Source organism: Sphaeramia orbicularis, chromosome 17 (assembly GCF_902148855.1).
Source record: "Sphaeramia orbicularis chromosome 17, fSphaOr1.1, whole genome shotgun sequence".
Lineage (NCBI taxonomy): Eukaryota > Metazoa > Chordata > Actinopteri > Kurtiformes > Apogonidae > Sphaeramia > Sphaeramia orbicularis.
In genome coordinates this window covers 8,711,778-8,724,413 of record NC_043973.1, presented here as the reverse complement: position 1 = coordinate 8,724,413, position 12,636 = coordinate 8,711,778, and the positions used below count along the sequence as shown (strand labels likewise).

The 12,636-nt window shown below is 38.6% G+C and overlaps 1 protein-coding gene across 2 annotated transcripts in view; it reads right to left on the bottom strand.

Moving 5' to 3' along the window:
• Positions 1-12,636, bottom strand: part of st6galnac3 (ST6 (alpha-N-acetyl-neuraminyl-2,3-beta-galactosyl-1,3)-N-acetylgalactosaminide alpha-2,6-sialyltransferase 3) — a 99,345-nt gene that overhangs the window by 49,158 nt on the left and 37,551 nt on the right. For both annotated transcript variants that reach the window (XM_030159584.1, XM_030159583.1), the window contains exons 2-3: positions 10,603-10,797; positions 925-1,334 (exon numbers count right to left, since the gene is read on the bottom strand). In XM_030159584.1, coding sequence (XP_030015444.1) covers positions 925-1,334; positions 10,603-10,797 — 605 coding nt within the window. The remainder of the gene's footprint in view (positions 1-924; positions 1,335-10,602; positions 10,798-12,636) is intronic.

The window sequence follows — 12,636 nt, the reverse complement described above, 5'->3', positions numbered from 1 at the left end:
TCTGTGCTTCTTGGGCCTTCAGAACAGCTGAGCCAAGCTCACCATGGACGTTCAACATGAATTTCAGTGTTAACCCTGCTATTCTGAATAAAACAAGACAATGGCGCTGAAATGGAATGGATTCTATGCCTATTACTGAACATTTTAATCCTCTTATGAAGTTAAGAGAGGTCTTGATGACATGCTGGACAGACAGAGGTGTAGAGCTCTGTGGAAATGAATGGACGCCAGTCTGAGAAATGAGGTTCGTCCTACACAATGCCAAGGGTCCCACAGTCATTAACCTGTAACTCTCTTTGCAGGAACTGATAGAAAATTGTGTATCTTTATGGGGGTTTGTTTCACAGAGAACAATTGAGAGTATGTTGTTCCTGAATGACTCCTGATAATAACCCTGGCAAAACAAATACTGTCTTAACTTCCTAGGTTATCCTATTCTGCAGCTTGAATAATTTACCATTTTTGCAAAGTCAGAATGAGCCAATACGCTCTCAGTCCAGCTGCAACTCAGGTGTTTAGAAAGACTGCCAGAATGATGCTACCTCATTAACCATATTTCCCCCAGACCAGCATTTATCTCATGTCTATAACCCAGGCAATGCAATCCTCTGAGGCTGCTCATAAAAGCTTCTCTTTAGAAAATAGCATGCAATGCCGTGGAGAGCCTCTTCAGAGGAAAAGTTAAGTAACTGACTTTGATAACACCTCATGAGCAGGAGTATTTGAGAAAAAGGAAGGCACAGAACATTGAGCTGACCATCAGCATCGATAAGGTCGATATTATAGCGGCGAGGAGAACAGTGAATGTCAAAGTATAGAGCGGTAAATTTGTCAGAGTGAAAAATTGGTGATCTGCTTTGTAATGTGGTGAATCTGAGCCAAAAACAGGGGTCAATAAATACACAAGACGGTGGTTTGACTTACCTGTCTTTGCCTGTCTCCTTCTTGAAGACCATGTCGCAGTAGTTCATCCTGTCTTCTGTTGTGACGTAGATGCGTGCGTGGGGGTAGTTCTCCACCGCCTGTCGGAGCATGTTGTAGACAATGCCCTTGCCATCCTTCCTCATGTTTCGTAGTGGCCCCCACACGACATAGACTGTGTCGTTGCCCTGGCCAAAGAAGTACTGAGGCTTCTGCAGCAACAGGGGAACACTAGTGTGTGAGACGACCCTCAGGGTAGTTCTCCAGCCCACATCGTGTTCAAAGCCACGGGTTGGTGCGTTGTTCATCCGCCAAATACAGGGTGAGCGGTCAATCTGCAGGCCAGCAGCCTGGCCTAACATCTGACCAGAGCTGGACACAATACTGCAGAGCTCGCAGTGCAGTTTCAGGGGCTGAAGGAAAGGAGACAACTCAATTATAACACAACAATAGGTTGGCATTCCCTCTAGGTTTTTACTTTCTTGGTTTATTTCTCAACAACATGGCTGGGGGTCACAATCAATGAGAATTGTATGTCCCAGCATCCCCCACTGCACGCTCCAATGCATTCACAAATCCCTTGTCACTCAAATATCTGACAGTTATGGGTCTGTCTGTCCAAGACACCTCTTAATTCATTTTAAATAGGTCGGGCTAAAGTCTTACCAATGCCTTGTGGTATTTTTCTGTTTTGCAGATAAACATAAATAATGCATGTGGTTCTTCAAAAGCTATACTTCACCTGGTTTTATTTTCATCTCATGATTTTGTTTATGACATCATGTTATATATATATATATATATATATATATATATATATATATATATATATACATACATACATACATACACACACACACACACACACACATATATATATATATATATATATATATATATATATATATATATATATATATATATATATATATATATATAGTATGTGCAACATAATAATGTTAAAGTGATTTTTTGGCAAGGAGCTTGTGTGATCTGAACAAGTAAATGCATCTGGGAATTATTTATAAACGTATTCATCAGAGGTTTAAAGCCCTTTATAAGTTTCTTTTATTTTCTAAGATTAATGTAACTGTGCCCAGAACTAACATTGATTAAGTTAATTGAATGGGGACCTCAGAGGTTACAACATAGTCTTACTGCAGCATGCAAACCACAGAATGAAAGAAGTTGCGTCATTTATCTTACTATATATTTATTATATATCTTATTATAATTTACTGGAGCAAGTGGATTTGTAATGAATCTTCAATAATTGCTCTTAGCTATGCTTTGCCAAGAGAGGAGAGGAGCCTTCTCTGAATCTGAAATGGGAGATTTACCTAATTGAAGCTAATATGCTTGGTTTGTTTTGATGAGATTAAACTTACTTAAGTGAATAAATGCAAGAGAAATTTAGAAGAGTAAAAGCATTGTGTCATGACTAAGCCCTATTTGATCATTTGCTTAATGGAGAATAACTATAATGTTACTGGTTTGAATACAAATTGCATTTGTGCTGCATTTTGGCCCATTTGTTTATGTCATGTACATGAAACTCTCTCTTGCATGTTTTGCATTTAATCAACAAACAAGAGAGTTTTAGCATGCAAAATCCCACAAGACAATCCAGTAAATACTGTTCCAAGTATTTGAGTTTTCAGCACACACTGTCACTGTGCAGAAATATCAACTGCTTAGAAAACATTTTTTATAAGACATCACTCTTGCTTGGAATACGCCAGCAGAGCTACAGTACATGTATTGCTTTTTCTCCACTGTTTGGATTCAATCATAGGTTAAGAAATGATCCCTGGACCTAGGCTGGTAGCTCCCCATTTCCTGGGTGGTTGAGACACACATCATTGCAGCCTTGAGCTGTCAACGGCTCGTCCATCATCACCTGTTCCCCTCAGCCCAGCTATAACTCCATCACGCCTCTCAGCACACACAGATTGGCTGGATTCTGTGGGGAACACTGACTGGTTAAATGAATGTGAAACACATGAGTTTCTGAGCTAGACCTACTACCGAGGAGGCATTGAGCAAGGCATTTTACTAGGAACTGAATTAGTACATTAACACTGATCTGTGTCAAACGGAGCTCTGTCCTTGGACTATAGAACCAGAAAATTTATTAAAAAGACCATATGAACATGTGCAGGAATTTAAAAATAAATAGTCAGCAGTGAATATTGCAAGACTTCAATTAAAATTACACAGAAGCTTTCAATGAACTTAGTGCCCAAAATTAAAATTCCTACTGTAATATTATTATTTAGTTGATTGTAATGCAGTCTGGTGCCAAATCAATAAAATGTTACAGTCTCGCCCTTCTCTCAACTGTGATTCATACTTCAGTTTCATGTTTATGATGGTGCTGTTTAAATGTAGCATGCAGTAGTCACAGAGTGCGCTTTTTATAATCCCTATAATTTTGGCACTCTCTGAGCACCAAATCTACTCTGCAAAGCCTCTGATTTTAATGCATGAGTGCGTTAAAAATAAAGAGGGTTATTTTAAAAAGCAGGCTTAATGCTGGGGGACATGGCCATCATTAAATTATAGGACTGGAGTGTGAACTTAACCTTGACGCTCATTAAAATGCTCCAAACACGATTAATTAATAAGCAATAATTACAATTACAATTACATTACATTAATGTGCCAAGTCCCTTTGTAAGACTCCTTCCTGGTATTTAAAGTGATTGCATTAAAATATTCATTGATTAGCTGTGGCTGCCTGGCTTCTCTGGAGACATGCATATTATAATTGAGGGAAAAAAAAAATGCTGTTGGAATTTAAAAAAAAAAAACAATTAACCAAAAATAACAAATGACTTAAATTTTATATTGTACACTCTATGATGTCACTGTTGCACTAGCTACAACAAGTGAAGACTTAGGCCCAATCCCAATTCACCCCTTAGCCCTCCCCCTTACCCCTACATCTTGACCCTTGCACTTGACACAACCCCTTGAAATGGAGGTGCAAGGGTTAGGTGTTGAAACATTCTCCTATGAAATGGGACTGCTGTGTCAAATTGTACTCCCTGCTGAAAACTGCTCCCCCTTCCTAAATCAGCCATGAACAGGACAATGTGCACCAAATTCATCCTGTCACAACGTTTTCTCCTTTCTGACTGTAGGGTATGAAATTAATCGTGAATTATTCAACCTCTTAACACCATCACAGCTGTGTAGCAATTAAATAATTAACAATATTGTAAGATCTTGCTGTTATGTTTTTTTTTATGTTTAATATCAAAGAATGTGCAAACTGTAAGGTATGTAAAACTTTCTAAAGTTAAATCTTAGATACACAACACACAAACTATATAACAATAAAAACAGACACTGCCAAAAATTACATCACCCGTGGCTGAGGATGCAGTTTTCGGCAGGGAGCAGAATGTGGCACCAGATACTGCTGAAAACTGCGTCCCCCATCGGAATTAGCTTGCAAAGCTAAAGGAGTGAAATTACTTGAGCAGCTCACATTTGGAGCTATTCTGGTGGGACAGCGTGAATTTTGTGCACTTTGTCCTCTTCATGGCTGACTTAGGAAGGGGGAGCTGTTTTCAGCAGCTGCTGGTGATGCAGTTTTCAGCAGGGAGTAGAATTCGGCACCACAGGTACAACCCTTTGCGACCTGTTCTGACATCAGGACATCATCAACAGTCATCGTTGCCACTATTAACACATGCAAATACTTTGTTTCTAAAAGTATTCATCATGCTGTCAGTAGTTGTAACCATCTCTGTTGCATGGGCTTTGATCATCATTTTGCGTCTTATCAACTATAAACCACAGAAATGCGATCTATAACACATTGAAACAGCATTAAACGGTTGATCAAATTATTATATTGTTCATGAAGAAAATATGTACATTTGTGTGTTTCTTTCATCACACTGCTGCACTTTTTTGGTGTGTTTACCTCCATCTTACCGATGATTCAAACAGAACTATGGGACATTTCTCCTATCCCTCCGTTCGTAGTGTGGTCCTGGAAAATGTTCATTTCGAGGGCTATACAGCCCTCCGCCTTAGCCCTTCCATCTAATTGAGAATTGGGACAACACTACCCCTTCATGTGGACGCGCAAAACAGAGGGGTAGGGGTAAGGGGGTGGGCCAAGGGGTGAAGTAGGATTCAGCCTTAATGATGATTAAATAAAGTTATACTATAAATACTGTTTTTTTATTATGTAGGTTAACTCCTTCTAAATAAAGATATATAAGTAGACTTGATTGTTGGATGGTTCAAGGTCCTGTACAGACTTTCTGCGTGATCTTAAAAAAGTCTCATTTTTAGGTTACCGGCTGACAGGCCGTAAGCTATTGTCACCATGCGGCATCTGTCGTCATCGTTGTCCGTCGTCCGTCATCTGTCGTTGTCCGTCGTCTGTCACAAAAATTTCATTTGTCTTCTTCTCTGAAACTACAGTTCTGATTGACTTCAAACGTGGTATACAGCTTCTTTATGATGATGTCAACAAAAGTTAGTGAAATTATTTGGATCCAGATCTGATTCTGGATTTGGTGCGACTTTGAAAAATTTCCCCATTATAACAGATAGGAAGTGGATCGATGCAATAACTCAGTAAATATAAATGATATGAAGTTGAAATTTATACAGTACCGCCCTGATAAGGAGATGACCAAAACATAATGGCCACATGCTGATCAGGATCTTCTTCTGGATCCGGGAACTTACGGAAAATTTAACATGGGCTCTTATGGGGAAAAAAATTTCAATCGTCTGCTTTTCTGAAACCACAGTTCTGACTGACTTCAGACTTGGTATACAGCTTCTTTATGATGATGTCAACACAAGGTATTGAAATTTTTTCCATCCGGATCTGATTCTGGATTGGGTGTGACTTTGAAAAATTTTCCCATTATAAGAGATAGGAAGTGGATTGATACAATAAATCAGTAAGTATCAATGATATCAAGTTGGAATTTGATTTTTTTACAGATCTGATTGGAATATGACCAAAACATGGGCTATTTCTGTAATATAATAAATACACAGAACTGGGTGATAATAAATGGCATCTGGATACATTTCCCAAAGCTTTTAATTTGGCCGGTAAGCTACAGGGCCATTGGTCCTATTTTTAGATATATGCCTGATCGTAGTCCGCAATTTAAAATGAGATTATCAGCACCAAATAGGTTATTTCCAAATGCTATTTCCAGCTTCCCCGTTCGGGTCGAACAAGATTGGACTGATTTACAGGAGTGAAAGACCACAGACTAAAACACAGGTAAACCTCTGCATTGAACCGATGAACAGAACTAAGGGAGTTAAAAAGAATGAAAACAGACCTGGAGTTGTCCCTCTTCCTTCTACACAGTTATAGAATGCTTCTGTTCCTTTTACATACGTAATGTAATATTCTATTTGACTATAGTGGCTGTTGGTAGCTCAGTCAAACACTTAGTAAATGCTTCTGCGCTAGCCGCAGGGCTAGCTGTATGACATGGTAATCTGTTTATTTGGAGCATTGTTTCAGTCCCAAACTAAGGGCTTTGTAAGGTGAGACTGAAATGGTTCTGTATGGAGTTTAACGTTCATGCCGGGGCCTGGATACTAAACTGTCCGTCAGGAACAAGACAACTCTAAAAGTAGAATACTGTGAATGCAGAAGGCTGAAGCAGAACCAACCCATAAAGATGGAAGACACTCTCTGAATGGGAACTATGAGTACAAACACCCCAAGAAAGAACAGTTGTTTCAAGTTGTTTTGTTGAAATTGTTGAAGGTGTTTAATAAATACGTTAAGTGCATATATATTCCCTTCTTCCTTGAGTCTGTTTGCTCATGCAAAATGAAACGCGATTAATATAGATTAAAAATGAATGATATTTAAATGTGATTAATCGAAATTAATCCACAGCAACCCTGTGATTAATCTGATTAAAAATTTTAATCGTTTCACAGCACTAACAAAAATACAAATATCAAGCAATTTTTTAAAAAAATCAATTACTGACTTAAATTACAAGCTGAAATGCAAAAAACAGTAGACAAATGAGTAATATAAGTTAGCTTAATAAGATCTTTCTTATTATTATCTGCTCTGATGTAATACAGTTCCCTTGTATGTGTATAAAGATATGTTATGATTTTCCATATCAGGTGTCATTTTAGCCCCTAAAACTATTATATAATTAAACAAAGCTTAAGTATTAGAAACAATGTATGATCTCCCTTGATATACAATTTACACCAATTTATTGCCTATGCATATTATGACTAATTACACTGTTGTTGCTTAGCACATGCTTAGCACACATACCTTAAATCACAGCCCTAGCAAAATGGAACATTGCATTAAAGTAACATTAAAGTAATGACTTGATGTCAAGTAGTTTTGTTTAATTCTACAGCTTGCTTAAACTACACACAAAGTGAATGAAGTATATGGAATTGCAATTTTTTTCAGAGGAATTTAAATGCACCACATACATTCCACAACCTAGAGGCAGTTTCCATCCATGGTGGTCATTGCATATCTTTCTAAGGGCTTGAATTTACCATTTTCAGGTCTAAATGAAAATATTGAGTTTCTGTCTCCATCTGTGAAAGACCAGGAGCATGAATGTAAAGTGCCACAAGACAAATGTTTTCTATTTCTCCAGAAAAGCAGAGCAGGAACAATTTATCACACCTGGAGACAGACTCAATCAAATGATGAAAATAAGGTAAGCCATTCCCATGCTGCCAGGTTATGCATTATACATGCTTGCTAGAGGTTTATAACACCTCAAATGACACCTCAATGTGGATCATGTAAGATTGCCTTACTGTCCAGGAAAAATATTACTGCTTCTTAAGGCATTGCTTAACAGCAGCTGACAGCTCGTACAGCACGATTTTTACTCTGTATGTGATTGCTTATGACAGTCAGCACAAGGGTATCACCTTGACCAGACTTCCACAATTCTGTGAATCTTTTGTCAGAGATTTCAGAGGCATGGAGAGCACTTTTGACGCTCATGTTCAGGCCAATCACTGCCTCTTTCAATTTGCTATTGAGAACTCACTAGTGGGGGAATTTGAGACGAAAAGAGGCCTAATTCTACAGAAGCTGCCAGTCTTTCGTATGATTTGCATAAATCTCCATGAGGAAAGGCCAGTGATTTAGCCAGGCTTGTCTGGAGGCAGAGGGAGGTGCAGACGTAGAGATTGGTGTAAAATGCAATTGCCTCTGGGCCCATGTTGTGTGAATGAAACTCTCCAGTGGCAGGGGATGATGCTGAGCATTAATCTACCAATATCAGCCTGCTGAACATAAGGCATCCACTTCTGATGAAGGACCGATGCATCTAGTGTGGTTCAAGATCTAGATGTGTCTCGTGCGAAAGTGAAAACGGACTGTCAGCTGGAAGTGCTGCATGCCAATCACCAAGCGAAATATATGATTTTACTGCGTGACTACCCAATATCCGCCAGTACGATTCAATTTCCTCTTTCAGCAGCTGTCTCCCCAAACAACAAACACATAGCTTAGTTTTTACATTTTAATGTAGTGGGAATTAAAAGGCTTTGATATTTCAATTTCCATAAATTGTGCGGGGAATTTACAGCACAGAGCTGTTTGAAGGCAGAAGAATAAGATCACGGACATGGGTGTTTGAAATTACAAAGAAATAATGCTCACAAGAGACATCAATCAGGCATTTTCAGATCCATCACAGAAAGTCTCATATAATGAATTAAGAAAATCCTTAAGGAGCTGCTGCCTCTGCATGAGCACATTGGAATACACCTTTATTATCAAGGTGAAACTGGATGATGGCAGGTTAATGATACACTGCACTACAAAATATGAATGCTCCATAAAATAAAAGGTTATCTGTAACTGAATTATGACACAAGAGTATTATGACAAATGTGTCAAAAAATGAGATGTCACCGCTACTATCATTATTTAAGTGTGAAGAGATGTGATTGTAAATGCCACTTAAGAGATTTTCTGAATGTCTACGATGGCTGACATGAAGCTTACTATTTTTTTTAAGCTATACAAAAGGTTGATAAAAAATTTTACATTAGACTAGATTACACTAAAGCCAAATATGACTTAAAACAATTAAGCAATCATATATAAATCAATCCAACTAACTAATCCCACTAATCCAAATACAGTCATCAATACAATATAAGAAAGAAAAAAGAACAATGAGCGTACATAGATAGGATACTTAAAAATTAAAAGTAAATTACTAGGAAAATGTATGAGACACTAAAAATTTTCACCAATTAGATTCCTTTTCATAAGTTTTTTTTTTTAAGGATAACTGAAGTGATTGAAGTGGGGGACATAGACTGTTCCAAAGGGATCGTCATTTATATTTCAGTGAATATTGATCAAAAAAGTATAACATGTTAATAGAGTTGCTCATTTACATGTATATTTATGCATACATTTTTACATTAGTATAACACATCAAAATGGATACTTTATATTAGAGCCCGACCAATTAATCGGCCGGCCGATTAATCAGGCCGATTATAGCGTATCACCAATTAATCAACATCGGCCAATATGTAGCCGATACATTAACTTTTTTGCTGTGCGGAGATTCTTTTGCTCGCTGCTCCTTTCACTCCTGCTCGGACAATGACGCTATCACCCCCCACACGCAATCACATAATCATGGAGCAACCCCCCCCCGCTTGCGCGCTGCTTATACTGCTTATCCCCCCCCCCCCGGGGAAAATCACGGACCACGGACCGCTACCGCACGCTCTGACAAGGATGCACCACTAAACCCCCCCCCCGTCTTATGAAGTATTCACCCACACACACACCCATGTCCGTGCACTTCCTGTCTACCTCACAGTTTCATTCTGCCAGCAGGCCTGGGAGTTAATAGTGTAGGGGAGACCGGGGACAGTTGTAACATGGGTCAGTTGTAACTCTTGCAATTGCTCCAATCAGGAACAACTTAGGACTCACCTAATTCACTCCGCACATGCTCAGTTTAGTCCTTAGTCCACATAAGAAGTTGTAGTGCCACGAGGCAGACACATCAAAATTTGTGAGGGAAAACATAATTTTGTGGTAAGTCATATTTTTTGCTCTAATTATTTTTGTGATTGCATAGTTTGCATTTGAAAGTTGTGTAAATTATATTTGTGAGATAAACAAAGATTTATGCAACTGTTTATGCAACTGTTCCACCTGTCCACAATTATCTAATATAAGATTATTATATCCTGTGTAGATCAGTGTTCTTATTTCATATATCGGCCAATATATCGGTTATCATATATTGGATATCAGCTTTTTTTAGCCCCCAGTATCGGTATCGGCATCGGCCCCAAAAATCCCATATCAGTCGGGCTCTACTTTATCTACTTTATATCCCCTGTTAATGAATAACACAATTAAGTTTCCAATTTGAAGATTTTTTTGATGCTCACATTGTACCTTAAATGTCATTTCCAGCTTAGTGGTTTGAATGGATATGAAAGGCATTAAAAGAGAAAATAAAGGACAAATATTAAAACTAAAATTACAGCAGCTCATAAAATTTTAACACTGCAGAAAAAAAAAACTATTAGGAAGGAATTGACAATATAAAATGTAGTATTGTGGCTGAAATTCTCAGTGTTTCAGTTGAGTACTTTGCTGATCATGCGTTTATGTCCAAGTACTCTCACCTCCTGCTTGGGGATGCTGACGTAGCCCAGGTGAGGTTTGAAGGCCTTGTATGGCTGCTTGGAGAACATCCAGTGGTTGCTGAATGTCTGACCAAATACCGGCTGCAGGAGAAAATAAGGCTTCTCCGAGTAGTTCACCACCACAACGAAGAGTGACACCACCACAATCAGACTGGTGGCGATCAATGACTTCCTCTGTGGAACAAGACAGAGAAATGCAGAGTAATGAACCCAATGCTCCTCTGAAACATTTAATAAATGTTTCTTTGCCAGCACTACATCAGATTTATTATTTGCCCTGTTCTTATTATGAAACATTGCAAATTCATTCTTCACTTGGAAAAATACACACCAAATTCTCATTAAAAAATTTGTGGGATGTAAAATGTAAAAACTTTTTTTTTTTTATTATTATTTATGGATAGCTGACATTTCATATAAGGGCACCTTAAGATGTTTTGACACTGTGACCATTAATCTATAGGACAACTTTTCTCAAGTTTACAGTCATTATGATTCAACATAGATGACTTATAAACCTCTTCCCTTCACTTCAGATGTACTGAGCATGAAAAGATCTCTCTGAAGTCCTCCTCTTAATTTGCAGAGATTTACACTTAATCTCCATTCATTACATAGAATTTCTACTTTTTGTTCTCTCTAATGTGACTGATCCATCACAGTTGCATAAAAGCTGAAGTAGCACACATTTGAAAACTTGTCATCAGTTTTTTTGTTTATTTTTCTTTATATCCATGGATAAATTATGATTCCCTTTGCTGCCTCAGCATTTTTACAAGTAATGCAACAGCCAGGGTGTCATTGTTTAATATGTTGCTAAACAGCAAAATTATTGTCTGGAGCTAAGAGGTATTACAGCTCAGCAGAAAGAGCTGATGAATAATGGATAAGTGATGGAGGACGCAGAAAGGTCTCACAGAGGAGAAGCTATTGGCAGGGCAGAGCAGGAGATCAATGCACAGAAGAGAGAAAGAATCAGACAGAGATGAAAAAGAAATCTGTGAGGTGCTACGACTTGCCACGAGCTGAAGGTGATGATAGATTTAAGAAGAGTCAGAACAGTTTTTTTTTTTTTTTTCTCCAGGAAACTTCAATAACATGCAGCTAATCTAACAGACAACACCAGTGGGAAACTCTGGACTTTTAGGAAGGTGGTGTTTCATAGAGTCTTTGAAGTTATCTGATGGTGAGAAGATTGGATGTGGCACGCGGTAATGGTGAAGCCCCCACAGCCAAAGTGTTTGCACCACCACAAGCTCTGATCTCCAACATCAAACGTCCCAAGGGAAGCGCTGGAGGCATCACTGCTTGGAGACAAGATCAAATATGCAGGGGTGGAGATGAAAAAGACAGTGACCATTTGCTGCCCTGACAAGACTATTGCATTTTACCAATTGCATGCATGTTACATCACGCATCATTTCATGGCATTACCACCAATCTTTGATCACAAACAGAGGGGTCTCAGCTTTAATCTTGTATAAAACAGCACAAAGAGGGGCAAATGAGAAATGCCTTATCATTACCCTATAAGTATTTTAGTATTTTTCCTAAAAGGATAGACAGTCAGTTCTATGACATTCAAAAAATCAGAAAGGCAGGTCTTTTTCTGAAAATGGTCTCTAATAGCCGGTCATCAAGAGTCCATTATGAAGCATGAAACCAATCCCTTTTAAAGCAAAGAGGTTCCTGGGAAGTAAAAAAAGAAACAACCCTCAGCTCATTCTGCAGCGCAGCAACATTCATCTGTTCTCATGAGGACAGAAATTTCCTTGTCTCCTTCAACCTCAATCTGGCCACAAATCACAGGGGAAATGATGTGTCAAATTCTGGAAGCGATTGGCCTCAGCGTGGGTGCATCGCAGGCTAGTGAACCTCAGCTAGCTGCGGTGTTAGACTGCCAACTCCTCTCCCTGCTCCTTCATCCATCAGGGTGCTCGATGTCAGCCTGTTGAGCCATTTGACAGATAAGTTGAAAGGCTCCCTGTTGGTATACAGTAAGGAAGTAGTGGA